The following is a 27,303-nucleotide window of genomic DNA, read 5'->3' on the forward strand; positions in this document are numbered from 1 at the left end:
GGGGAGAAGGACTGGAGGCAGAGGCATTGCCCTATAGAATAAACCTTTATTGTCTGGCTGGTGTTGGTACACGTGTCAACGCAGGTGTAGACGGTGATGAAGGGGTGAGTGGCACTGAGCACAACGTGCCCAGAGCTGGGGAGGAGCACGGGGGCTGCCTAGACCCTGGCCCTGGCCCCTCACGCCCTCCCTGCTCCCCTCCAGCTCCCCAGCACGTGGGTGCTGCAGGTCCCTGCCGTGGAAGTGCCCTGGGCACGTGAGTGCAGTGGGAAGCAGGGTGTCAGCATGGGGCCATCCCGGAGAGGTGGCACCAAGCAGGGACTGTGGTGGGCAGAGAGGCTGGCTTCCTTGCAGGGGGGCCAGGAAAACCGCTCTCGGGCTGCCTGGAGACCAAGGCGCTCTGCCTCATGGAGGTACCAAAACCAGCAGTGCCCACCAGGGCCCCGGTTCTTGGAGGGGGGTCCGCGGGCTGAGCTGCACTTACGTGGACCCACGCTGGCTCAGGGCCCGAGGGCACGACCATGCCCCAGCCTCCCTGGGAAACAGGGGCACTGCCCACATACAAACAATTCCTTTGAAAACGAATAACTTAATACGCTAGAGCATGGCGGGGGGGGGGGGTAGGGAGGAGGAGAACCAAGCTGGCTGCAGGGAGGGTGGCATCCTGGGCAGCACCCGCCTGGCACTGTCCTGCCCTGCCCACGCCTTCAGCCGGGCAGAGGCCGACCGAGGAGCTCCAGCGAGGCCGAAGCAGGGGGTGACCCAAGCGATGGAGCCCCCCCCCCTTTCCCCAGGACCAGCCCCGCAGCCTCTCCAGGCCCTCCCGCCAGCCTCTGGAGCGGAGCAGCAGCTCCTCCGCACACCAGCGTCCCTGCGGGGAGGGGGCAGTGAGGTGTCGGGCAGCTGCAGGCCAGGGCAGGCTCTAGCACTCTTTCTGCCGCATGCGCAACTCGTGGCGACGCAGGTGGTTGTAGAGGGACTGCACATAGGTGAAGACGCACTTGGGGTCTGGCTTCTTCCCCATGATCATCATGTCTTCCACCTCCACCAGGGGCACGCAGTCTGCCAGCATCCTGTGGAGACGCAGGCCTCAGCACGGCTGGGCGGGCTGCCCCTTCCTGCAGGGGACTGGGATGGGGTCCGCCAGTGCTGGGTCCCTCTGTCCTTGGACTCACCCTGCCCTCCGTGCCCTTATCCTACCCCTCCTGCCGCCTCCGAGGCCGGGCAGCCTGCAGGCACCGCTCACCCCTGCTGTCTCCGTGCTCCCCTGCCACCCGCATACACCCTGCCCCAGCTCCTGCCCTGCTCTCAGTGCTTGCAGTCACCCCCCCAGCCCCTGTGGGCATGCAAGCCCTCCTCCTTCAGCTAATGCTGCTGCCTTTTTGGCAGAGAGCTGCACGTGCCTGCCCTGCATCCCGCTGCCTTCACAACGGATCCAGGCAAAGGCTGCCTGGCTGCAGAGGAGCCGCTGGAGTGTCCCCGTCCCGCACTGCCCTTTGCTCCTACCCCACAGCCAAGGCCACATCTGCTGCATCAAGGGCTGTGCTGGGCCCTTCTCCAGCTGCTGCCAGCTCACGCTGCCCCTCTGCCGTGAGCAGCACCCCAGCCAGCCCCCAGCACCCTGCCCCTGCCATCCCACAGCCCTCCCAGTGCCCGGTGCCACCCCAAGCCCTGAGCTGGGGCTCCCACCCTGCCAGGCCCCAGGCAGATCCTCAGCCTCGGGGACTGCTGGCACCGCTGGGTCAGGTACAGAGGGGAGTAGGGCCAGCTCCCACCCCATCCCACCCCATCCCAGGCTGTTGAGAGTTTAGGGGTGGCAGGGGGGTGCCCAGGAGCAGAGCAGAGCTCCTGCTGCCTGCCCAGCTCCCAGCACCCCTCCCACCAGTCCCAGCTGGGCAGCAGTGCAGGCTGTGTGATGGGACCCAAAATAACAGCCCCGTGCTGAGGCCAGGGCTGGGGAGGAGCAGGCTGAAGCTCAGCCTAAGGCTGGGCATGGAACACAGCCTCACTTGGGACCTCCGTGCAGTGATCAGGGCTGGAGATAAAACGCTTCCAGGGTCCTGCAGTGCCTACACAGGCCTGGCTTCGTGGCTGAGTGGTGGTGCAGGCTGAGCCAAGAAGGGGGCTCATTGGGGCTGCTCCAACCCTACTGGGAGGATCAGACAGCTTGGCTGACACCCTTCAGCAACACCCTTCCCCCAGTCCTCTCCCCCCTGTGCCAAGCTGCAGAGTCCCACCCGGATTTGCTGCATGCTTCAGTACCCCCGGCACAGTACCTGGAGGGGGGGACTCGGGTACAGCACAGAGCAGAACCACTGCTGGTGCCAGGTAGGGGTGAAAGGAGCAGTGGGCTCAAGGAGAGTTCCCCAGCTCCTGGGCTCCTCACGAGCGCTGCAGCCATGCTGGGGGGGTTTCAGGCCAGCCCAGCAGCTGTGTTGGGGACCTGCTTCTCTGCCTTGCTCCTTAGGTCAGCACTGCAGGGCCGCTGCAGAGCTGGAACTCAAAAGGCCAGGGAAGCAGCGGGCCCCGAGCCCAGGACCTGGCTAGCACCAACCCCTCCACGTGATCCAGCAGCAGCCCAGGGGGGCCACGCTCAGGGCCTTGGAAAAAGCACCCGCCTGGTCACAGGAGGCCCCTGTTATACCGCCAGCCCAACCGTGGGCCCAGTCCCAAAGGGTGATGGAAAAGCTAAGGCAGCACGGGGAGACAGTCTCTGTCCTTATAAAGGCATTGTTTGGGCCTCGGTGTGCTCGTGCAGTGCGCAGCCGGGGGAGAGGAGGCTCCAGCGCCAGCTGGGATGCCCCTGAGAACAGGCACAAACAGTGCAAGAAGAGGCAGGACCGGAGCCTTGAGTCACACTTTCCAGGCTCCCCTCTCTTTCCCATATAAGAGCAGGCAGCACCTTGGCAAGGGGGAGGGGAGGGAGAGAACATCCTCTGCCACGCCTGACCCCACATCAGCCTCCACCCAGCCAGGGCGGGCGGCCCTGATTTTTGGGGGCGAGGAGGCAGCAGCAAACGCAAGCGGTGGGGCTGGGGGGGGAGGTTAGGGGGCGATGGGTGCTCACCCCTCACCTGGGCACAACTGCTACGGGTGAAACGCTCAGCACCCGGCTGGGGTTGGTGAGCAGGAGGCCAGGGAAGAGCCCCAGCAGCACTGCTCCCACTGAGACCCCTGCAGCTGGAGAAGCATCGCCCCCCACCCCGGCTGCCACGCTCCCATCCACGGCCACCATCTCCCCCCCACACCCCTAGAGCTATTCTGAAAGCAGAGAGGAGGGCTTATTTGCCCTCCACCCTGCTCCTGGCAAGAGGGCCACGGTTCTGCCCCACAAAACGCCACCAGAACTCGACCCTCGCCCACCAGCATCCCCCATCCTCTCCCCCAGCCGCAGCTCCCCGGGCCCTCCTGCCCAGCACATGGCCAAGCTGCAGGACGCGGGCAGGTGGGTGCGGGGGTGGTTAATTTGACAGCAAGGTTCTCACCATCGCTCCCGGGGGGTGAAAATGGGCTACGACTTTTTGGTTTTTACCAGCCCCTTCTGGACCAGGCAGCGATAGAATTCCTGAATGTATGTGTACACACACTTCCAATCCGGCTCGCGCATCCGGACCATGTCCTCCACGTCCAGCAACTGCGGACAGTCTGCGTGCTTCCTGGGGGCAGGGAGAGAGAGGGGCAAGCCAGTGACCGCAGCCCAGTCGGGGAGGGGGAGAAAGAGAGAAAACAAGAGACATATCAATGCAGTTCCCGTTCCTCGGGCAGACGTTGCTCTGCTCTCGCATGCTCTGGGGGTGCACGATGCAGGGCGGGACAGGTCCAGGCACCGCCACGCTCCAAGGCCATTCAAGTGAGATTTGGGGGCCAGGTCTCACAAGCGGGGGATGGGAGGGTAGGGGCAGGTGAGCAGTGTGGACAGGCGTGAGGTCCAGAGGGAACGACAGAACAAGACAGAGGAGGGAGGGAGTGAGGTGTTCTGGCGCGCCTGGTGCTCGGGGAGCAGGTTCCAGAGCGGAGCAGTGTTCTATATAGCTCGTATATAGACTGGTCGGGAGGGCCAGGCAAGCCCAGCCCTCCTGCCCAGCTCCGCTTGGAACTGTACGGTACAGCCCTGGTGCAGGAAGCTCAGGAGAAGATGCTCACAAGAGCTGGAGGAGGAGGAAGGATGAGAGGCCACCTGGCTTCCAGGCCGGAGAGATCGATGGCTCTCTCAGTCCACGTACCGGTCCCCAATTAAGGCAAAAAGTCTATTAATAGGAGCGCCAAGACCCAGATAGACGGCCCCCTGTTCCTGCTTGCTCCACCAAACAGCACCACGGGAGCTCCTGGGAGCTCCCAGCTCATGCTGCCGCACTGAGCACCCGCCAGGGCAGGCGGGGACAGGACCCCCTCTGAAACCTGCCTGATCCTGCCCTGAGGCAGCCGCCAGCAGGGTGCTGGAGGGGAAGAGGAGTGGATGGGAGGAGAGACAGAAGGAAGGAGAGAGGGCCTGGCTTCCAGCCCTCCAGCTGGACGCGCTCCCATCTCTCAGCACCCAGGAAAACCAGAAGCAAAAGGGGGAGGGAAGAGACTTGAGAAGCTGCGATGGTGTTTGAGCCCCTACAACTGTGAAGGAGGCACCTGGCACGTACAAACCCAGCTCCCGGGTCCCAGCTCCCCAAGTGCTGTAGTCCCTCACCCAGCACCCTGGAATAGGACGTACTATGCACAGCAGGGCAAGCTCAGAGCTGCTGCCATGCCTCGCAGAGCCTGCCCTGGCTTTGGGTCCTCTGCCCCACACCCAGGAAGCCCAGACCGCGTGCCCACCAGCTCCGCACCAGGCTGGGCTGTACCAGCCTCTCTGCACACCCAGGCACCGCTGTTCCCAGTGTCCCAACCTCATTGCATGGCACAGGAGAGCAATGCTGATGGGTGCTGAGCCCGGGGCACAGCCAGCTCCTCGAGAGCCATTGCTCTTGCCCTGCCTGCATCCTCCTTGCCCAGTCAGCAAGGAGAGCTGTCCTGAGCACAGGACACAGCACCACGAGTTACGTACTCTGCAGAGGAGAAGGCCACCTCGAAGTTGTGACGGCGATTCTGGGGTGTGAGCTGGCTGTAGTCAAAAGCCTCTGGAAAGAAGTTGTGGACCAAAGCACAGAAGGCCATGCCGTCGCTCCAGCTGGATGAGAAGTTCTGGATGTCCACATGCTGTGGGGAGGGAGAGTTACCAAGGGGCACAGTGACCAGCCCAGCCTGGCCCTGGATGGGGAGAAGGCAGCACTGACCTCATAGCCCCGGGTCTTGGCTCTGCACCAGTCCAGCAACATCTGCTTGATGCTGCTGGCGTTGGGAACACCAAAGCTGGAGGAGCGCTGCACGGCTGTGCGCGCCGCCGCAGGGTTTGGAGAGCTGTGGGAGAAAACACAAGAGCGTCACACACACGTGATGTTTACCACTCCAGCTGTCCCGTGCCTGGCCTGTCCTCACCTTCCACCCTCCTTCTGCAGCTTCTCAATCATGGCCTTGCGAGCCTGTGAGGCGGATGTCTTGGGCAGGCTCTGAGCTTTCATCAGCTCCTTCTTCTTCTCAGCCTGGCGCCGCTCCAGTGCCGCCAGACTGCTCTGCCTTGAGGCAGTCTCATCTTCCCGGTCAAAGATGCTGGAAGCAACAGACAAAGTGTCAGTGCAGAAGGTGATGCATGCAGCCCTGGGAAGTGCACGCAGTGTCCTCAGACCCTTGTCATCACTGGCAGCTCAAAGACCACCCCACTGGTTCTGCCCCACGAATGTGGAGGTGGCAGAACTCTGTGCTGTGAGTTTTCCTTCAGGGAGGGCTCCCACCCAGGCTCCTGCCCACAAAGGGGACCCCCAGGCTGCTGCTGTGAGGACCACTGGAAAAAGTGAATGTGCTGGCTTTGGGGGTGTCCCCATATGGGGACAACACAAGCTGGACCAAGAGTGTGCAACCAGACAGCTGACACAGACTGCTTTATCTGTCCTGCTGCTGGGCTGGTGAGGGCCCTGCAGAGGCACCACCACTCACCTGCCTGTCTTCTTGGAAGAGGAGCTGTAGGATGATTTGGTTTGAACAAATGTGCTGCTGCCGTCTGCAAAGACAGAGAAAGAGGCCTCAGACAGGAGCAGAAAGAAACAGAACTGGGCGGGCTGAGGGGCTCTCCACGGCATGCTCTACAGTAGCAATGCCCCCATGGTTATGCCCAGAGGATGCCGTGGAAAAAGGGCAGCACAAAGGGGCAGCAAAAGCTCTTACTGTCTGTTCTCTTCACATAACTCGACTCCATGGTTGTTGTACGGGAAGTCTTGGTGCCGTCATCTGCGAGGGGGAAGGCAAAGAGGGATCAGCTGGGTCGGGGTGACAGCAGCACCCACAGAAACTGACTGCCGCAAAGCACCCTTGTGTCCACAGAGCATGAAAGGGAGAAGTCCTGGACAGCCAGTGGGAGGAAGGGGCACAGCTACGTCCAGGACAGACAAGAAGGGCCAGACAGATGGCATGTGCCCTCCAGGCAGCAGAGACCAGGCAGAGTGGAGAGGCCAGGTGAAGGAGCAGGGAGGCAGGACGGCTGGAGCAGCTCTCAGTTTCAGTTCACCAGCACGTCCAGTGATGCTGACAGCAAGAGGTGTAGGTGACAGGAGTGTCCTGAGGTGCAGAGAGCAGACAAGGCCTGTGCCAACACAGATCAGGTAGGGAGGCACTAAAACTGAACCCTTAAAGCTCAGGCCCCAGGCAGGCTCTGGGAGAGCCAGGAGACACCCACGTCCTCCTGAAGCAGGAGGCTAACAGAGGGAAGGCTGCAAAACCTGGCCCTAAACCAAGGTTCTGCTTTCTCCAGGGTGCAGCTGACCCCACGCACCCACAGTGTCACCTCCCTGCACAGGGAGAGCGACAGAAGGTGCCTGGGTCTCTGTGCTGGACCCTGCCCAGGGCTCTGCAAGGCCCCGTGCACACCACAGGCTGGGCTGATGATGGAAATGCCGGGGGTCCTTGAAGACAGTAAGCTCAGGCCAGATCCAGGGCAAGTGGAGAGAGTGGCAGAGAGAGAAACAGCGGCGAGCCTTGGCAGCAGAGCACCGGAAAAAAAGCTCTCGGCAGAGCTTCCCAAATGGCTAACACGCCTGCAGAGCCAAGCAAGCAAGGCTCCTGCTCTGCCAGACCTGCCCTTACTAGACTGGATGAGGCGTTCTGTTTTGGTGACAGTGCTGCGGGCTGAGCCATCGGCCGACTGGGAGCTCTGTGTGGTAGTGGTCTCGGTGGTGTGGCCGGCCCTGCCCGCTGTAGCCTGGCTCTTCATCTCCTGCAGCCTCTGGTCCCGCTCCTTCTCCCGCTGGTCTGCAAATCACACGTGAGATGGCACCAGCAGCAAGAGGCGAGGGCCAAGGGGTGACGGACATGGGCCCAGCCATCCCAGGGTCTTGCCAGCTGCAGCCAGTCCAGGACCAGCCTGGCAAGGCCAGGGGTGCAGCAGAAGACAAAACGCCCTCAATCTTTACTACCAAGATGCCCCTGCTCAGGCAGCCTCCTCCTGGCTCCACCTGCAACACCTCTGTGGCTAACAGCAGCCCCACACACCCCAGCCCTCCCTGCAGCCCCGTGTCTACCACGGGTCGCCATCCAGCAGGCCCAGCAGCTGCCAGATACCTCGCTTGCGCTGACGCAGCTCCCGCATGGCGTTACGGATCAGTCGTCGCTCCTCAAAGTCTGTCGTCTGATCCAGCTGCAGGGGGGAAGGGGAGGTTAGCATTTCCCTTCTGCTCTTCTCTCCAGCCCAGTTCTGAGACCCCTCGCACCCCAAGCCGAATCCTGTTCTCAGGAGCCCGCACCACCCTCAGGAGCGAACCACGGTGAAGGAAGTACCATCTTATCCAGAACGTCCTCATCCTCGATCCTGTTCAGCTCCTCCACGTTTAGCTTGGTCCTTTTTTCCACCTCCTTCACTTGGACCTTCTCCATGCCGTTGGGCAGCTCCGGCTCCAGCCTTGGTGCTTGGGGCTGCTCCACCAGCCTTGGCGCCTGGGGCTGCTCCACCAGCCTTGGCGCCTGGGGCTGCTCCACCACGTCTGGTTCCATCTGCAAGGACAGTGCCACACGCCTGAGCCTCACCAGCCCTGCTGCCCACTGGGCTGCTCGGGGCCCAAATTCCCCAGGAGCCTTTTTGCTTGCACAGTCCCACAGGCGGCAGGGACCGTGGAGGAGACGTGCTGCGTGGTGTAAGAACTCACAGTTGGTGGGATTCTGTGCATGACAGCAGTGACCAAGGCAGGCAGGGGAACGTCACGACCCCCAGCTCAGCACACCACAGCCCACCATGCCTTGGGAGACTCCAGGCTTTCTCTTATCTGTTTCTACTCTGGCTGCTGAAATGTCCCCAGACATTTCCCACTTCAGCCTGGGGGTGTCCACGACCCACCACAGCCACCAGGGCCTCCAGCAAGGCAAGGGGGAACCCAGAGGGACCAGGCTGGGCCACACCACGCCTGGTGCCTCGCAGCCGGCAAGGTGCTGGCAAGGCCAGTGTGCACCATTAGCAGCAAGGAGATTTCCAGGGAATTAAGGGACTTAGTGTAAAGAAGAGCTTGTGGAGCAGATCAAGAGCCTCCCTGTCATCCCTGCTCAGGAAGTAGGCCAGCTCAGCCCCCACGGGAGCACAGCCGGGATGCCAAGTCCCTTTCAGCACGACCCCCAAGCAATGTGCCGCAGGCAGCTGTCCAGGCCCAGAATAGGGCCTGGAGGCGGTGGGCAGGAGGTGTCAGCGGGGGACCGAGGCAGCCCCACCGCACACCTGGCCCCGTCCCATGGCCCTGCCAGGCGTGGGGCAGGCAGGCACACGCTTGCTGGCACCCGGCTCCCCGCTCAACCCAGGCCGGGGCCCAGCAATGCCCGTGCCCTATAGCAAAGCCCAAAGTGTGGCAGGAGCAGCGCAGAGCCCAGGGCCAGCGCAGGGCGAGAGGACGCCTGCAACTCGAGCCCGCAACACGAGCCCGCACGGGGGCTGCGACAGCTGCCCCGCAGCAGCCAGCACGCCCTGCGGCTGGCACGCCAGCAATGCAAAGCAGGCAGGCACCATTGGCTCGGGCTCGGGGCCCTGCCCGGTGCTAGCCTCCCACAGCGGCGAGCCATAATCGCAGCTAATCCCGGTGACGCTGCCTGCCCGTTCCAGACACCCACTCTCGCAGGCCCTCCTGCTGCCATCCCTCGCCCCCAGGGCTTCTGCTCGGCCCCCCGGCTCCGCACCCGCTTGGCCTGGGGGCTCCAGCTTCAGCTCAGCGCTCTCAGCCCCACAGTCCACGGAGATCCAGGTCAGGACAGTGCCACCCTCCTCCCCCAAAATGCCTCCCCCCCTTCAGGCTGGGAGCCGCCTGGAGCCCGGACCAGCCCTGCTCACACTCACAAAGCTGTTGCTCCGGGAGAGGTGCACGGTTGACTGCTGGCGTGTGCTGGAGAATGTGGGTGGATGGGCCACGGGGCTGCTGGGCTCCTCGGTGCCCTCAAAGTGAGCGCAAGGGTCCTGTGCTTCCAGAAAGAGGGTGCTGAGGTCCTTCTCCGGGGGCTCCTGCGGCCCTAGCCACAAGGCCAGCACGTCCAGCCGGCGGCCCAGGCGCGCCAGCTCTGCCCGCAGCACCAAGTGCTCTTCCTCCAGGTCATGCAGGGCTCGGGCCAGGGGCTGCACTTGCCGCAGCGCCTGCTCCAGTTGCCCCTCCACTGCCCGCCCGAAAGCCTGCAGCTCCCACCGCAGCTCCTCCAGCTCGGCAGCCCCAGCCTGAGCCAGGCCCTCCAGGCTGGCCCCCGGCATGGTGCCGGTGGGCTCCAGGGCTGCGGGCGCTGCAGTGAGAGCCCCTCTCAGCTGTCTCCTGCTTTTTATACGAGCTTCGGGGGCACCACCCCCCCCCGGCTGGAGACCAGCCCGGCTCCACACGCCGGCTCGGCTATTCTTGTCGCAGCGGCCGGGGGTCCCGTGCAGGGGTGCTTAGGCAGGCGCTGACACTTGGAAGGATTTCCAGGCCCTGGGGGACCAGGTGGCCCAGTAACGGGGACGGGGGGGTTGAATGACACTGTGGGGCAGGGTGGGTGCCAGGCAGCTGCTGCAGGAAACCGGGTTCTGCCTCTGCCAGCCCATGGCACCCTTCCTGTCTGTAGGTGCCGTCATGGCCAAGTGGCACTGGGGCTCTGTGGGATGAGCCCTGGGCTGTAAAGGGAGGCAGGCAAAGGCAGCAGCCCCATATGATCCACCCCAGCCATGCTGCATGCAGACAGCCCCTCCTGCACACAGTCCTGGTAGCTCAAGAGACCGGGAGGGACCACCTTTTGCCTTCCTTTATCCCTTCTGCCACTGCTGAGGACGCCGTCCCACGTCACCCACGAAACACAAACCTCTTCAGCTCCAGGCCAGTGAGGGTGCAGGGTCCTGTGCCACCAGCTGTGACCATGGGACCCCACGGGGGGGACCCATCTCCCCTCACAGCACGCAGCTGGATGGCACGCCAGGTCCCCACGCACCAAGCACCCCCAGCACCCCTAGCATGCCAGCAAGAGGTGCACACCACAGCAGCCACAGTCCCCCAGCTCTATGCACGCCACGGGTCCCCTCAGACTGACCCCTACCTGGCAGGGCTGAGGGCAGCACAGCCTCTTCCTCCTCCACCTCCCTGCCCGCTCGCAGCACACCTGGAAGCTGCGTCTGCCACCGGGCAGCTGAAGTGTCCTGAGCACCCCCCTCCCGGCACGGCAGCACTGCTAATACCTTAATGAGAGCTGACGGGCCGTTGGGGAGAAGCCTGCGCGAGCGCGTTAGCACAGGGCAGTCATCCTCCGCGGGCAGTAAGCTGCCCCCGGGCAGCAGGAGCTGCATCCTGGTGCAGGCAACATCTGCAGCCAGTCCCCACCAGGCTGCAGGCACTGCCTGCTTCATGCTGGCAGAGGCAAAGGCTGGGCTGAGCCCACCACGAGCAAGCAACGCTCTGGCCACTGGCGCTGCCATACTCTCAGAAGCAGGCAGGCAGGGCTGGCATTCAGCCTCGGAGGGCCATGAGTTAGAGGCAGCGCTGCTCCTGACATCCCAGCTTCTGCCAATGCCACTGCGTGCACGCATGCTTCGCATTGCCCTAGATGGCCAAGAGCAGATAAAAGCACTTGAAGAGCTGTACACACCGGACTGCCTCTTGGGCACCTCCAACCTATCGCCCTGCGCAAGCCCTGCTGCCCCAGCACCCCGGGCTGCCTTCAGATCTCCCCCCAGAGCTGAGCCAGGGGGCAGAGGTGGTGGTTCCAGTTGTACCCAAGAATCCCTGTGTGCCAGGTAGGCACAGCTTGAGAGCACAGAGAGAGGAATCGGTGAGACCCCAGCCCACTGCCCCACTGCAGATCGAGGGGCAGAGCCCCTAGAGGTGTTTGCCACAACAGGCTCTGCTGCTTCACGGCCAAGCTCCGTTCCCAGGACGGAAAACACAGGGGTGGGTGGCTGAGCTACCACCACCCTAAGAGGTTTCTGAGATCAGAGGGAGAGACACACAAAAGCCTTCCACCTACCCCCACCCCAAGCACCTGTATACGCTGTGGCACAGACTGGAGCACTCAGGGCTCATCAGTCCAGGGACATTGATCTACACGCAGACCCCAGAAGCTCCCCCACCTGTAGAAAAATCAGCTGGAGCTTCCAGCTTATCCCACCACAGACAGCTGCCTGCCCCGACCCACAGAACAGCACGGCTGCTCCCCACCCCACGCCCAGGACCCTGCACGCCGTGCCCGAGCTAGGCACAGCCCGGTGGCACCCAGCCCCTTCGGACACCACCTGGGTACACTCACCTTGACGACATTGCTGCTGATGCAGATGCTGCTGCTGCCGCCGGGGATGGTGGTGATGCGGATGGGGGTGCTCCTAAGCCCCAGGGTAAGCTCTGCAAAGGAAGCCACGGGTACTCGGGGCTTGCTCCAGCCCGGCAGGCTCAGCCCTGCACTTATGGCTGGGGAGAGGCTCCGGCCCCTGCCAGGCTGTCTGCCTGCTGTGTGCATCCTGCCTCGGCAGCAGGGCGCTGAGCTCTGGTGCACGGAAAGGGCTCTGGGGACAGCTGATAAATGTGGGAGCTCTTGCAGGAGGGGGGAGCCAGGCCCCCCTTTACCATCCCAGCACGCCCTAACCCCCCTAAGAAGGACAATTTCCACAGCTCTCCATCTGTGGCCAAGACTCCCTGGCGTGAGGGACAGCCCCGGGAGAACACGCGGAAGCATCCTGAGCCAGCAATGTCCTCGTGCAGGCTGGCAGGGCTGGACTGGGCATCGTGCGGTGATGGGAATGGGATGATGCATGGCTACTTAGGCCAGTGGGAGAAGGCAAGTCTATGGGGACGTGGCACGGATATGGGGCAGAGGACTGGGCAGGATGCAAGGACAGGGTGGTGTTTTGGGGCCAGATGGGTCAGGGCAGCCCGTAGGGACAAGAAGAAGATTGTGGGGACAGGGCAAGGACCATGGGCATGGAAGGGAGTGTGGCAGAACAGCAGGGCCAGGGACGGACCTTGGGGACAGATGGCCTACGAGCACAGGGACGTGCTGAGCAGGCTGGGCGTTCCCTGCCAGGGTCTAATCTTTTGGCAGAGCCCACGCTCAGCCTTCTGGCCACCAGCACCCAAATCCCACCAGTGCTCATCTGCCTGCTGCTGCCCACCTATCCTACTGGTCTACCCCACACGCCCAGTTGCCACCCTCCTGCTTACTGGTTTCCACCCGCTCCCTGGTGCCCACCAGCCCCTGGCACCTCCTCGATTGCTCACATCGCCCCTCGGGGCATCAACCCTCCCGGCACATCCTGCAGCCCCCTACGGCCGCTCCCTGCTGTCCCCCCCCACGACACCCACCACCCCCAGCGAGTCCCCAACTGCCCCCAACACATCCCCACCCGGTGCCCACCTGCCCGCTGGCTGCCGGGGGCGGCCACGACGCGGGGCGTGAGGGACTGCGTGAGGGGCTGCACGCGCCCATCCTTGATCTCGATGGTGAAGTAGGTCTTCATGCCGTCGTGGGCAGCGGCGGCGGCGGTGGCAGAACCGGAGCCGGTGCCGGAGCCGACGGGGCGAGGGCCTGCGGGCGGCTGGGCCGGGCTCTGCTCTGCGCCTCCGCCGCCGCCGCCGCCCCGCGAGTTTTGAGCGATCCCCGACGACGGGGCCGAGCGCGGTCCCCGCTGCAATTGGGCGGGCCCGGCCCGCCCCCCCCCGCCGCCCGCCCCCTCGGGGCCACCCGATGGGGTCGGGGCTGCCGGGGCGAAGCGCTGGGCGCGCTCCCGCACCGAGGAGGAGCGCTGGATGGGGCCGTCGGGGCTGGGCTCTGCGAGGGACAGCGCAGCCGGGTCAGCCCCGGGGGACTGGCCGAGCATCCCGTCGAGTGTCCCACCCGTGCACGCAGCCCCTTAGGGTGCCCCCGCCGCATGCACGCTGACCCCAAAATGCCCACGCCACCGCCACCACCGCAGGTGCTGCCCTCGAGGGGTCCCCACCACGCGTTTTGCCCCCCCGGAGGAAACGTGCAGGCGGCATCGTGCCACCACGAAGCTCCTCGCTTGCCTGGGCTCTGCTGCCGGGACACTTTCCCCCACCCCCGGGGAAGCACGGAGAGAAAAGAGCCACCACGGGGACCTTACCCACGCGGCCAGCCGGTGCTTGCTCCCAGCGGTGAGTGTTCAGGCGAGCCGGGGTCCTCACTGCGTCCCGGGTGGGCGCTGCGGTTGGAGAGGAGCCAGGCAGACCCAGATATGCAAGGAAGAAGAGGAAGGGAGCAGAGGGTGAGCACAGCGCAGGGCTGTGTTCTCAGCTGCCCCTGATGGATACAGCACCCCCGTCACCCCATGTTGCCCAAAGTGCAGCACCAAAACTCACTGGCACCTGCAGGTCACCCTGCAGTGCAGACTTATAGCATGGAAAGGGAAGGGAAAGACCGAGGTGTCCACACCCGGGTGGGCACCAAGAACCTGGGGGCTGTGCTGAGGAGCTGGGATCATCCCTGCCCCTGTGGGACCCTGTCAGAGCCGGGCCAGCCCAGCATCGGCTTCATGGGGAGGAGGGTGGCCTACTTGCCAGGCCAACCACCACCAGGGACTTGACCTTCAGGATGCCTGGGGCTGCAAGCTCATTTTCACTCTTTATTTCCTCCTGGCACAGCAGAAGGGAAGGATTTTCCCAGCAGCAGGACAGGGCATCTGTTGTTGCCCGATGCGATCTCTCAAGGCTGCCAAGAGGACTCAGCCAGGCAAGGAGGTCCCGGAGCGGTGCTCAGCTCCCGGACAGGCCAGCGAGCACAGCCCCGGGTGGGGGGGGGGTGGTGCTGGGGCCAGATGGGTGCTCAGCTCCCAGCCTTATTGGGACAAAGAATGCAAAAGGCCGGGGTTTACTGCAGGCGCAGATTCCCTTTCATGGCCCTGCAGCAGCCCGGCCAGTAGCTGGGGGACTTGTAAACACCGCGCCTGGCACCCCACCGCCAGGACCAAGGCCTGGGCCAGCCCCACAGCAGCTGGAAGGGGGTCAGGCCCACAGCCAGGTGGCACAGAGTCACCAGCCACCAATGTCCCTTTGACCTGGCCGGTTCCAGCTGCTGCATTCCTCTCCCCGAGTCGCGTTCCCAGGGCTCATGACCCGTGGACTCGGTGGCGGCTCTGGGGAGGCTCAGCCCCCAAGCAGGGCAGCGCATCCACCCTCCCAGGCGTCCTCCCCAGCACGGGGCCAGCGGCTGCTTGCAAGGGCAGGGCTGGGGCAGCGAGGCCTGGCGCTGTGCAGGGTGCTGGCACCTGCTGCTGGGGGAAGCTCCTGCCCGAGCTGCTCCACGTCGCCCTGTCGAGGGTTGCACTTACCTGCTCGTTTCTCCTCCAATTTCACAGCCTTCCCCAACGCCTGGCCTCGCACGCAGATGACAAACTGCAGGAGGGGAAAAGGGCAGTGTAGTGAGCTGGGGAACTACCCAACACGCAGCCCCCTCTCTCCCCTGCTCCCCAAACCCCCTGGCAAGTCACAGCCCCCAGGGGCAAGCACTGGGACCAGCCTTGTGACAGCTGCCTCCATGTGTGGTACCTCCAGCCCCTGCTAAGAGGACCTGGGGGTGGATGGTCTCAGTGTTTTCTAGCTTATGCCAGCATTCCTCTACCTGGTTGCCCTGGCTGACGGCAGAGGGCTGGTGCTGGGGATGCTGCTGTGCCTGGCGGCTTTGCCCCGTGCCGCGTGGGGTCTCCAGCTGCTCAGCGTGGGACTGCTGCGTGGCAGAGGGGCTGCTGGGGCTCTTGTCTTTCCAGGAGGCCTGGTACTGCACTTCGCACTCGGCCACGCGCTGGGTGCATGGCTGGACCCGCTCCAGCTCCGTGGGGTGGTCTTCAGGCTTTAGGGCTGGAGCAGGCTCCGGGGCTGGAGCAGGCTCCGGGGCTGGGTGCAGGTCTAGGATCACCAGGGCTCCAGAGGCTGTGCCTGCAGGGGAGAAAAATGGGCTCCATGCAGGGGAACCTCAAGCTGCCTGTGCAGCATCGCCACTCCCAAAAGCCCAAGCAGGCAAATAGCTTTTCTGACCCAGCCTGGGCTTTTAAGGGGATTTCCCACATCTCCCCCTCATACCTCTCCATCCTCCTACTCCCCCCAACACCCCACTTTTCCCCACGCTCCCAGACTCTGCTCCATATCCCGGGCAGGAGCCTGGGTAGGGCTGGGCCTAGGGTAAATGGCATTTACACAGACTCACCCTGGGCACTGGGTTTCTGGGACCCTCTCAGCTGCTGGCTGCTCAGCTCCTGCGTCTCCGTTTGGCCATGCTCCTGCTCCACTGATGCGTCTTGCTCGTGGGCCTGGGGAGAGTCGGGGTAAGAGCCCAGCCATGCCTGCAGCTGCCCCCACCCCAGAAGTGTCCCTACACCTTGCTGCTTCCAATGCCTTCCCCAGACTACATTTGGCTGCTGGCAACCTGCTGCAGCACTGCCTGGGGTCAGAGGGCAGGCAGGCAGCACTGGGCAGGCTGGAGGGATGCTGTGTGCACTGGAATGTGATCAGAGCCCTCCTTCCTACCATCCCCGGGGCTCCCAGCACCCCTGAGACAGGCAGCAGGACACAGAGCTCCTCTTGGGTCCCCCTGTGCCTCCTGCTGCCTGTTCATGACACAACAGCAGGCCAACCTCGTCCAGCATTGATCACAGGAGGTGAGAGGAGAGGACAGTTCCTGCCCCGTGCCCCTGTCCTTATTCCTCATCTCCAGGTATCCAGAGAGCCCCACAGCAATAGAGCAGAAGGAATCCGGGGTGACACGGGCTCAGATCCTGGTGTAACTCCAGGATGGGACGAGGCAGAAAGGGGACCATGCTCCAAAGTTTCACAGGAGAAACCTGTCCTCAACCCTGTACCCCACTGTGGACTCTGTCTAAAGGAAATGCCTCAGATTTTGGAGAAATTGGCCAGATAAAGTGGGACAGCCCCACTGGCTGCTCGGGAAATGCCCCTGCACGGACAGGGGCATCACTGCCAGGCAGGAAATTTGGGGTTTCACCCACTCCTCCTGGCCCTGGCCCTCTGCCTGCACCACCAGCTCAACCTTTCCCCACTTGAAGAGTCATCACCGGGGGGCTCCAGCCTAGCTCCAGACCAAGCCTGGGCCCCTTGAAGGTGAGCAGGGACAGCCAGTGTGGGGAAAGGGTGGCCAGCTACAGCAGCAACTGCTGGACAGGCCCAGCTGGACCTGGGCCAGGGCAACGTCTGACACTGGTCACAGCTTGCACCGGTGTCCTGGGTGCTCCTGTGACCAGGCACAGCCACATCCCCAGCGTCCCCAGGCCCCCCCAGAGCCCTGCTTCACCCCCAGTGGCACCTGCTCCAGTCCCCTAAGGCAAGTTAGCCACATATGCATAGGGGTTTTTGCCCACAGAAAGCTAGCACTGGAGCCCGAGAAAAGGGCGAGGAGATGTCCAGCAGTTCCCCCACTAGCAGCACCCTGCACACTCACCACAGGACATTCAGGCTCCTCAGCAGGCAGCTGGTCAGCATCTCCACCGTGGCTGCTCTCCTCTGTCCCATCCAGCACCGGCTGCTCAGCATCACCCCCCTGGCTGTCCTCCACGCTCCTGCCTACAGCCAGGGCCTCGGTGCTGCCCTGACAGCCGTCGTCCACGCTCCTCACTGCAGCTGGAAGCTCGGAGTCTCCTCTCTGGCTGCTCTCCCCATTCCCAGACAGAGCTGGCGCTTCAGCATCATCCCTCTGGCTGCCTTCTGCAGGCACGGCTGGGGGCTCGGTGCCGTGCCTCCGGTTGCTCTGCACGTTACCAGCCAGGGTTGCAGCTGAATGAAAGCAAAGAAGGCGTTTAGGAAGGTGCTGGCCACATCCCAGCACCTCTCGGGTAGGTGTAGCAGCCTGCCCTGGCGGAGACACGGGGAGAACACCTCACCTTCGATTTCCTCAGCCCGCAGCTTGCGGATGGCAGCCCGGATGAGCTTGCGCTCCTCGTATTCGCTGGCTGCTCGCAGCTGCAGAGGCGAAGACCCAGGAGTGAGGCACAGGGAGGACCTTCCCACCGCAGGCTCTCCAGGGTGGGGAGCAGGGAAGCCTTGATGACCCCCGGCTCCCCCACACCACCCCGACCTCGAGGTAAGGGGCTAGGCAGGGCCGGGCCAGACCCCAGCAGCAGCTACTCACCAGCTTTGTCAGCTCTTCCACATCGGTGATTGATTCAAGTTCCCGGGACAGGGAAGCCAGAGCCTTCTGCTGCTCTTCCTCCAGCTGCTGGGACCTGCACGGGGGCCGGGGCATCAGAGCAGCCAGCGGGCAGCCACGGTGGGTGCTTGGGGAGCAAAGCACCTCGCAGCCAACAACACCCCATGGGCAACGGGGTCCCCGTGCACACAGCCACCCGGTGCCAGGCTGCTCCCAGCCCCGCACCCATCAGAGTACGGCCCAGCTACAGCAGGGTTTAGGCGTTGTTAAAGCCCCAAAGAGGAAGGAGCAGGGTGCAGATGAGCGTGGTCCCCCCAGGCTGTACTCACCGCAGCCAGTTCTCCTTGTTGTCCTGCCGGTGGCTGCCGCGCTCGGGTCGGAAGCGTTTGGATGCCAGTGCCTCCTCGTCCCTCTCCAGCTCCTGTCGCTGCAGCTCCCTGATGGCCGAGCGGATGCGGCGCCGCTCAGCCAGGTCCAGCGTGGCCTCCAGCTGGGAGGACAGGGCAGGGCTTGGTGCTGTGCTCCCCCCCCGGGCTGCCCACGCGCCGTACAATGGGGCCGTCTGTCCTGCTCGGCCCACGCGCGCGGCACACACTGCCTGGCACTGTTGGCCCTACACAGGGCAGAGCAGGGCAACCCCCTCCCCCCTCAAGGGACAGAGATAGCTTGGCTTTGGCATGGGATGGGACACACAAGGCTGAAAATGCAGGAAGGGAGCTGGGCACCACGGCTGGGACCATGCACAGCAAGGAGATGGGGCGCATGGCACCCGTCAGTGGCCTGTGGGTCAGTCCTCTGCCCTCCCATGCCAGCAGCACGGGGGCGAGCCCTCCTGCTCCCCACAGCAGCACAGAGGCTGCCCAGACCCCTCTCGCATAGCCACCCATCTCGTCACTCCCCTCCGGCAGCACTGAGGGATGGCAGGTGGCTCCTGGAGCCCAGTCCAAGAGCAGGATCTACCCCAAAGCAAAGTCCATGTCCACACACGGGGTGCCAGACCTGTGGGGAAAGGTCAGGCACGGCAGACACAGCCCCGCTGCCTTCCCGCAGCGGGACATCAGGAGCAGTGCTGGCTCCCAACGAGGGAACCGAGGGGGTGATTTCCCATGGAGCTTGTTAAAAATAAACCCTGTGACCCACAGCAGCTGCTGTCAGCATCAAGCCCCAGCATGCTGTGAGTCACAGCATCCACAGCACAGAACGAGAGGATCGGTCCCCTTCCTTGCAGTCCCACAGGACACCACCAGGCCACCAAGCCAAGCACAGAGGCTTTGGGTCACAGCTGAGCGAGAAGACCAGCTTTTGTCCCTGAGCTGAGGGGACACAGCAAGCTTGGAGCGAGCCAGGGGAGAGCCTCAAGCCACTGCAGGTCTGCTGCACACCCTGCAGCTCCCAGCACGGGCTCTCCTAGCAGAGCCATCGCTCTCCAGCTTCTCCTCCCCACACTGGGCTGGGGGGAATATTTCCATCCAGGCTGAGGACCCTGGAACAGAGCTGCCTTGCACTGCCCCAGCAGCAGCTGGAAACGAGGTACCTGGACAGCTCAGTGACAATTCTGGGAAGCCCCCAGATGGCTGCACCTCCAGGCTGCTAACCCTCAGGGCCACCCTGCAAAGCCAGGCAGCACGGGACACGCAGTGTTAAGAGATGAGGCTCCCCTCTGCCTCCTCACCTCAGAGGCAGCAGCTCAAAGCACGAGCTCTCCCTCCCATTTCCCTCCTGGCACCCCCTGCTGGGCCACCAGGCTGATATCAGCAGGCTGCAGCCAGCTGTCACATCCTGCACAGCACCAGCATCCTCCTCCTGGGCAAAGCCAGGGGCTTGCAGCCCCGCACCGTGACCCCTACCCCACAGACTGGGGGCTCTCAGCTGGAGGTTGCGCCTCTACAGGCACAAGAGCAGGGAAATAGATGGGAAGATCCAGAGCTGCTGCGCTCCCGGGACACGGAGAGTGTCAGGGCAGGACACCCAGGGAGGAAATCGGCCCCTCCATCCGCAGGGCCTCCCACTTCCTATCAGAGCTCTGAAACTGTGCTCGCCTGCCCCGGGCTGCTGTCAGCACCCTTGGGAAGCTGCTGCGAGGACAAAGCCACCAGCAGTGGGGCCTTTCCCCACGTGGATAACAGGCAGGGCACCCTAGAGACAGGAAAGATTTAGTGGGGACTCCCCCAAGCAACTTCTTGGCACTTTTTTTTCACGGAAAAAAGTGCCCGGAAAAGCTGGAGACCCTTTGGCCAGCTCGCTCTGTGCACATTCCCCAGCAGCAGCTCTACCCCAAGCCTGAATGGAGGAGAGCTGTGTCCCTTACAAAGGGGGCAGGTCTTTTTCTGCTGGCTCCACGTGCAGCAGAGAATTCGGGTCTTGGAACAGAGTGAAGCGAGCTGTGCACCACGTGGAGCCGTAACAGCATCGGGCCAGGCAGCAGGGCCAGCCCCAACCCATCCTACAGCCACACAGCCCTTGCCATGGCAGGCCCCGAGCCACAGACAGCTTCCCTGCTGCCTGCACTGGGGTGGGAGAAGCCTCTGCCCCTGCAGACGAGATGCCCTCAAGGCAGCAGGAGGGATCCTGGGGTCACCCTGTGCTGCCCAGCCAGGCAGGAACCCAGCTCAAGGTGCACAAGGTGATGCCAAGGGTCCAGGGGAAGAGATGTGGCCTGCACTGATCACACCCAAACAAGGAGCCAGGTGGAGCAATGAGCCAAAAAAACAGGGGCCTGCAGGCTCTCTGAGGTACGTTCACGGACCTGAGGCAGGGGGTTGGAGGAGGATGGGGAGGAACAGCGGCAAGCCAGGCTGTCTGCAGCTGTGCAAAGGCCGTAAGGACAGAAAAACTCTCTTCCACCCCATGCTGAGAGGTGGAAGCCTGCACCATTTGCTAAATAAACTGCTGGCTGCACGCAGCTCGGCCCTGGCACCCAGCACAGGAGGCTCAGAGCCTCACAGCTGTGGTGCAAAGGCAGCTCCATGGCTCCTACAGGAGCCGGGGACACCCAGTGTGGTTCACATCGCAGTGCAGAGGACACCCTGCTGACCCCCAAGCATGCCCGACAGCCCCCCTGCAGTTCTTTCAGTGTTACCCCAGCTTCACCCTCCTCAGAGCAGCCTTGGCTTCTCTTGGGGACAAACCCACAGCAAGGCAGGGGTGAAAGGCAAAGAGAAATCGGGCAGCAGCATTTCTAGAGGCGTCCTGCCTCCAGCACCCCAGCTGCCGCTCAGAAAGATGAAGTCGAGAGGGAACTCACTGCTGGACAGAAGGGAGGGAAGGAGGACAACCGGGAAGGCTCTGCCCTGCCCAAGAGGCTCTGGATGGGATCTGACCTGCAGCTGGGTCCCGGTGGGTTCAGCACGCCTTTCCTCTGCAGGAGAGATGGCAGCGGAGCAGCAGAAGGAGCCTCATCCCAAGCCCACGTCAGCACAGAGCCAGGGCAAGGCAAACAAACGGCTCCGGAGGCTTCTGTGGCCAGCAGCGAGGGGAAAAGTGCCGGAAACCACAGCTGGAGCCAGGGGTGGGAAGGGGCCACGGGGCCCGGCCCAGGCTGCAAGAGCAAGCCCGGAGCTCGGGACATGCCAGGGCCCCACGGGCCCTGCCCAGCCAGCAGCAAATTAACGGTTGCGAGCAAACGCCCTCCTCGTCACACACACACACAAAGTGGCTTTGTGAGCAGGGCGCTGGCAAAGCCACCCCTGGGCTGCCTTCCTGATGATGCCCAAGCCTGGCGGTGCTCAGAGCCTCGCCTCAGCCTCAGCCCCGGCCCGCCAGCAGAGGGCTGCAATTAGCCCCGCAATCAGCCCCGCAATTAGCCCTGCATCCACCCACCTCCAGGAAGAGGCTGAGCACAGAGGGGGCACTGAGCGGGCTGGAGCTCGGCCATGGGGATGGCTCAGCTCTGGGGACAGGAGCCAGGCGCATCCTCAGAGGTGCCACTCGCCCATCAAGTGCCACTCGGCCCTATAAAGTGTCCCCTACAGCCCCGCTGTTGTCACTTTTGGGAGGATGTGGAGAGCACGACTGCCTCCCAGGCAGAGGAAACAGGAAGGACAGCCGGGTGGCGGGGATGCAAAAGCTCCTTGGGGCTGTAGCAGCTTTGCCTAAAGGCTGTCGGATGTAAAAAGAAGGGTTCCTCACGCCTGTGACTTCCCTAGCTCAAGCCTGCCCTACCCCTGCTTCTACCTGATAAGGGATTTGCATCCTGCCTGCCTAATTAACCATCCTGAGAGACCTGGAGAGGCTATGAGAGGGGGGTGTCCCCTAGTCCAGGGCCAGCAGAACGCAGCCTGGTGCTCGGCACGGCTCCAAGAACTCCAAAATCCCCACTGCTTCCAGCCACACATCAAAAGACCAGCCCTACAGCTGCCCTGCCAGCCAGCATCTGCTCCAGGCTCCTCCAAGGAGCCCGTGGGAGCCAGGTGGGTGGCAGAGGCTCCCCTGGTCACTCCTGGCCCAGCCCGCTCGGTCCCCACACAGCAGCACCCCCAGGGACACCAGGCTGCTGCCGGGAGCTCATTTGCTGGGAGAAAGGAGGAGGAGAACAGGACAGAAGCTGAGGGATAGGGAGAGCGAAGGAGTGAGGAGGAAGCAGTGGGAGAGGCAGGCAGTTTTCCCTTATATGGGCTAATCCTCTTCCAGCTGAGTGGAGCCAAAACCTAACCAAAAAAAAAAAAATCCTTCCCCGCCTCACACAAGCTTGGGACGGGCTTTCCCCAGCCCGCTCTGCAGAGGCATGGGGAGACCTGCACCCACCAAAAACAGCCACTGCAAGGCTGGGTGCAGCCAGGGCAGGAGGAAATCTGAGGGCATAGGGGAAACGGCCATCCTCCGGAGTCCCCCACAGCCACAGGGAGGAGGGGACAAGCCACAGCGGCCAGGGACGGAGGGGCAGCCTCACAGCTTGCAGCAGAATGGAGAAAAACACTCTGCTCATGGACCTGTCCGCAGCCCCGTGCTCTGTCTGCGTGCAGCAGAATCACAGGGCGAGGTGGGGGCAGCTTCTGCCTTGGACACCTGCCTGGCCAGGGAGCAGCACGCACAAACAGTCTGCTGCAGATTGAAGGCACCAGTCCCCACCACAGGCTGCAAAACCCCATCTGGTTCAGAAGAAGAAAGCCCTAGGGAGAAGCACTGCTTGCTGCTTGGGTGAAATCTGCCTCGCTAGGCAGGCCAGGGACCCAGCTCCATCTGGACACTCAACCACCTCCCTGCCAGCACCCCTGGGGCCTTGCATCAATCCGAAGAGCTCAGCGAGTCTCAGGTGGGAAGCGGCAGAGCCAGGGCACTGGCAGGATGAGGAGAAACCCAGACCACCCGTTCCCACATCTCTAGGGTCACCCTCTGACCCATGCTTCATCTCAAGGGCAGTGGTGGGCTCTCTAACTGAAGCACAACTCAGCCCGTGAGCAACACTTCCACCCAGCCAGCTCCTTCCTCAAGGATGCTGCTGGCCACAGCAGCTCCTCCGGTGCACAGGGAGAGAGCAGTAGGAGCCACAAAACCCTGAGTGGCTAGCACAGGCATGATCTTAGCACACAGCAAGACCCAGGGATCGCTGTTGGCATCAACTGCCTTGTACAACAGCTCCATCTGAGCCCTTACACCCCTCTTGCCTTCTCCCTCTCGCCTTGGTGAGCACAGGGGGCAGGTCTGCAAGCTGTCACCCAGAGGCAGGCAGGGTGGGAAGCTCTCTGCAGTACAGCCCCCACGCCGATCCCCTGCCCCCAGAGGTGCAGTTCCCAGTTCCCTAGCGCTGCCCCAGCACCCCGACCTTTTCCTGTTCCCCGCAGACGTTCTTTCCAAGCTGACTCAGCTTCCTGCCGCTCACCATTCCCCAGTGCTGCTCCAGCGCTTGCTCCCGGGCTACCCTGTGCTCAGCCAAGGCACAAAGGAAGCCCCCCAGCCCCGAGCTCACAGAGCAGGGGATCAGCTTTGGGGAGGCTGAATCAGCGGGAAGGCATTGGCCTGTCCTAAGCAGCGCAGCATCCTGCTGGGGCGTCCCCTGTCTGAACAAGTGACAACCTCGCTCCTGCTTTTGGGCCACGCGAGTGTTAACGGCCCACGAACACACCCAGTGCTCTGCTCCTGCTCTTTCTCTTGAGGGACTGGAGCTGAGCAGGGCAGCAATTCCGCGGGGACTCTCGGGAAGTTGCTCCAACCGCTGCCGGGATGCCCGGCACAGCACCGCCACAGCAGGCAAGCGGCCGAGACTGGGAAGGGCTCAGCTCTCGGGGCAGAGAGGAAGAGGAGACCTAAGCCAGATAAAGCAGACAGCACCTTCCCCGCCTGGCACCGAGCAGGTAATCGAGGAGGCAGCAGGAAACATCTCGGCTTGGAGCTGCCAGCCAAGGCGGCAGAGACACCAGGCAGATGTTACAGCCTGAGCACGGGTGCGAGCAGAGGCCAGCGCAGGAGGGCTGGGGTCTCCAAAGGCCAACAATGGGGCAAGAAGCGGACTATCACTAGCACTCCCTCGTGCCCAGACCCCCCCCCTTCTGCCAGGTAGGGCCCAAATCTTCCCTTGGGACCCTTGGGGCCAAGGCATGCCTTTATCCCACTCATCCCACTCACTTCCCAAGCTGCGGAGCCCCGCGGGTTGCAGCTCACGGATACGGGAGCAGGAGCTCTCCCACCCGGCGGGAGGACCCCGGCCTCTAGAGGGACCCCCGATCCCTCTCTCCTCCTTTACCGGAGCCCCAGGGCTGGGGCACACACGGGGCACACACCGATCCCCCCGAAACCCCCCCAAAAAACACCCCGGGGCCGGCCGCAGCCCCGCACCGAAGCTCTCCACCGGCGGCGGGGGGGGACTCACCAGCTTCCTCAGCGCCCCTTCGTCCATACCCAGCAGATTTTCCTGGGACATCCCGGCTGACCCCCCCCCCCTCTCCCCGACGGCTCCCCGGGGTCGCAGCTCGGAGCTCGGGGTCCCTCCGGTGCTGCCCCCGCCGAGCCCGAGACAACGAAGGGCGGCGCGACCCCACCGCTCCGCCCCGCTCCCCGCCCGGCCCCGACCGGTCCCGCCGCAATTCGGGGGCGGGGGCGGCCAAAGGGTGGGGATGGGGGCCGGGCCTGTGGGGTTGAAGCTGCTCCGGGTTTCCTCTGGGTTTCCTCCGGGCTTTTTCCTCCCCCCCGTCCCGGTTTTTGGCTGCCCGGTGGCTGCGGGGCGTGTTGGGGGAGGACCGGGAGAGAGGAGGTCGCATCCCCGTGTGGCTTGGTGCTGACCCCCCAAGAGCCCTCTTGGGTTCTGTTCCTGCAGGCATGGGGCAGCCCTGATGTGGGAACCATCCCAAAAACCCCTCAAACTTCCCAAACCCTGGGGCAGCTGGGTTTGGGTTCATCAGACCCCATCCTCACTGGAAGTCAACAAGGATGGGATAGGGAGGCTTGGTGCGGGGCTCAGCATCCCTGGGTGCTGAGGGATTGGGGCTGGGTGCTGCCCCCATACCCAGTGGGGCCTTTGTGGTGCGAGGCCCCGAGTGGGTCCGGGGCACTGCACCCAGTGCCTTGTCCGCTGCTGCCACAGCACAGCGCGGTTTGTTTGTGTAAAAGGAAACTGTTTCGTTTGGAATTAGAAAGGAACAGGATACATCATGGAAATATTTCTGCCCAGTCAGCCTTTTGTGACAGCTTTTAGCAAAAACCCCAAATTTGGGTGTAAATCTGCCCGGAGAGTGCCCCTCTGGGCCGCAGCTCTTAACTCTTCCTTCCCTGAGAGCAACCAGGGGTGCATGGGCTTAAGGAGCTGCACGTTTCCCTGTATCACCCCCGTGTCTGCAGTGCCTGCATCCACCCCAGTCAGATGTGTAGTGCCACAGTACCACAGAAAACCAGACCCTGGTGTCACAGTGGGGCACCCCAAGCTCCTCACCTGTTTATCTGCAGCCCTGGGTCTCCATTATTTATGGACAAGGTTCCCTGGAGGGATTGAAGCCTGGCTTGCCACTGCCCAGAAATGCTGTGGGCTCCCAGCTGCTTTCAGCTCCTGGAAGAAGGAGAGGACGTGCTGGCCTACAGCCCTACCCAGCAGCCCAGAGACCAAAGGGTTTCCCAAGATCAGATCTTCTGGGAGCTTCCAGCTCTCTGGGAAGGTTTCTGGGTGTGGAGCGGGACCACAGGAAAAACAGAAACCACTGCAGGCCACAAAAAAAAAGGGGTGCAATGGAAGTGCCTGGTTGTTACAGCAATTTCCAGGTCGGGAGTGCTCTTGGTTCAAAATTCCTACCCCGGGGACCATTTGGTAATGTGGATCTCCAGCACTGGCTGAATGTGGCAGCAGAACTGGCTCTGGGGAGCACAGGAAAGGCTGAGGCTGCTACCGAGAGCATCAGCACTAGGCACGTGAGGGCGTGATCTCACCTGCACACAGAAGTCCCAGGGCAGCTGCCGTGTGCTGGCATGGGCAGATTGCCCAGCAGAGGGGACAAAAACCCATCACGGGGGGGCATGCACACTGGGGGTTGGTCTCTGGGGGCTCCCCCAGGCAGGGGACAAGCACAGCAGGGGAGGAGGTTCTCAGGAGTCCTTCGGATTCTTTTTGCTGCTGTAGGTGATAAATGAAAGGTTAGATAACAGCAACGTGATTATATTGTGCCAGTGTGCATCCGTGACTCTTCGGGCTCTGCCTGGGTGTGGAGACGCCTGCCTGACTCAAGGGCAGGACGATGGAGGCCAGGTGTCAGTGCCACTGTGTAGGGACCCTGCTGCAGCTTCTGGGAAGGAGAATTCAGTCTCTTCACAGTCTCTTGGGCTCTCTGTAAGGCACAAGCAACAGCCAGCTCCTAAGGGAACCAAAATTCCCCTCCCGTCCCCTTGGGGAAAAGAAGCTGAGCAAAGTACATCAGTACCGTGACGCTGCCATCCCTTCAGCACAAGCCCTGGATAAGACCAGCCACGGTGACCATATGCCTGGCAGGACTGGTGCCATTTGCTCAGGATGGGGCATTCTCACCTAAATACACGTGCCCATTGCTCAGGCGTGACTCATGTCCTGCTTAGGGCCAGAGGAGGATCATGTGTGATTAATTTATTATGTCCTGCTCTGGCATGGGCACTGTGCAGCCTCATAGCAGCCCTGGGGATGCTGCATCACCAAGGTGTGAAGGAGCCACGTGATATGGAAGCTCACACTTCTGCCTGAGGAGGAGCGATGCTCTTACAGGCACTGAGGACTCCACTTCTCCTGACCTGCTGGCAAATATGAGAACAGAAAGCACGTTCTCTTTGTGTAAAAAGTGATTTACACTTGTGAATTACTTGTGACTTACACATGTGAATCTCCAGGGCCAAACACCTCTTGCGTCTATCACTCTGCACACAAGAAAACCATCAACTTTGTAGGTCTCCAAGATCTGCTCTGCCTGCTCGTGCTGCTCAGAGCTGCTGGTGCTCCAGCAGTGCACGGAGGAGCTGTTCCACTGAGCAGGATGCTCCTGGTGCATCTCAGGCACCTGACCGTGCCAGGACCGTGCTGCACGTGCAGGGCTGCTGGGGCAGACAGCACGCTGCCTCTGCCTGCAGCGTCTCCATCCTGGCCAGGCTTGTGTCCTGCCTGCCACAGCCTCAGCTAGCAGGAGCTAGCAGGCTGACAGCACAGTGAATCCACCTCCTGGATTCTTCTCTCTGCTTACTGCTGGCCCCTGTCCTGCACCAAGT

General features: G+C 62.9%; 1 protein-coding gene across 5 annotated transcripts; it reads right to left on the bottom strand.

Annotated features, from left to right (window-relative positions):
- Window positions 1-26: 26 nt before the first annotated feature.
- SMTN (smoothelin) lies at window positions 27-24,608 on the bottom strand. 5 transcript variants are annotated; one of them, XM_084539346.1, is made up of 22 exons: window positions 24,464-24,607; window positions 17,988-18,148; window positions 17,641-17,734; window positions 17,393-17,471; window positions 16,954-17,285; window positions 15,706-15,808; window positions 15,124-15,437; window positions 14,834-14,897; window positions 13,631-13,708; window positions 12,904-13,317; window positions 11,803-11,894; window positions 9,389-9,505; window positions 7,855-8,067; window positions 7,639-7,714; window positions 7,165-7,329; window positions 6,250-6,312; window positions 6,022-6,085; window positions 5,467-5,637; window positions 5,265-5,388; window positions 5,036-5,187; window positions 3,486-3,656; window positions 27-1,073 (listed from the first exon to the last, which is right to left on the bottom strand). In XM_084539346.1, exons 1-21 carry the CDS (start codon window positions 24,512-24,514, stop codon window positions 3,512-3,514), a joined length of 3,072 nt encoding a protein of 1,023 aa, XP_084395472.1. In that variant the 5' UTR covers window positions 24,515-24,607; the 3' UTR covers window positions 27-1,073; window positions 3,486-3,511. The 5 variants fall into 5 exon arrangements, with proteins under 5 accessions (XP_084395472.1, XP_084395474.1, XP_084395471.1 ...); XM_084539348.1 differs by lacking the exon at window positions 9,389-9,505 and having other exon boundaries at window positions 24,464-24,608; XM_084539345.1 differs by lacking the exon at window positions 3,486-3,656 and having other exon boundaries at window positions 24,464-24,606.
- Window positions 24,609-27,303: the final 2,695 nt, after the last annotated feature.

Source organism: Aythya ferina (assembly GCF_964211825.1).
Source record: "Aythya ferina genome assembly, chromosome: 17".
In the NCBI taxonomy this organism is placed as follows: domain Eukaryota; kingdom Metazoa; phylum Chordata; class Aves; order Anseriformes; family Anatidae; genus Aythya; species Aythya ferina.

Bases quoted from the DNA above. Each gene is read 5' to 3' on its own strand.
- SMTN (XM_084539345.1), bottom strand. From the start codon at position 24,514: ATGTCCCAGGAAAATCTGCTGGGTATGGACGAAGGGGCGCTGAGGAAG. The intron at 6,313-7,164 runs GTAAGGGCAGGT...TCCCCCTCGCAG, and splicing joins AGAACGCCTCATCCAGTCTA to ATGACGGCACCAAGACTTCC. The intron at 5,638-6,021 runs GTGAGTGGTGGT...TGTTGCTTCCAG, and splicing joins TCTTCCAAGAAGACAGGCAG to CATCTTTGACCGGGAAGATG.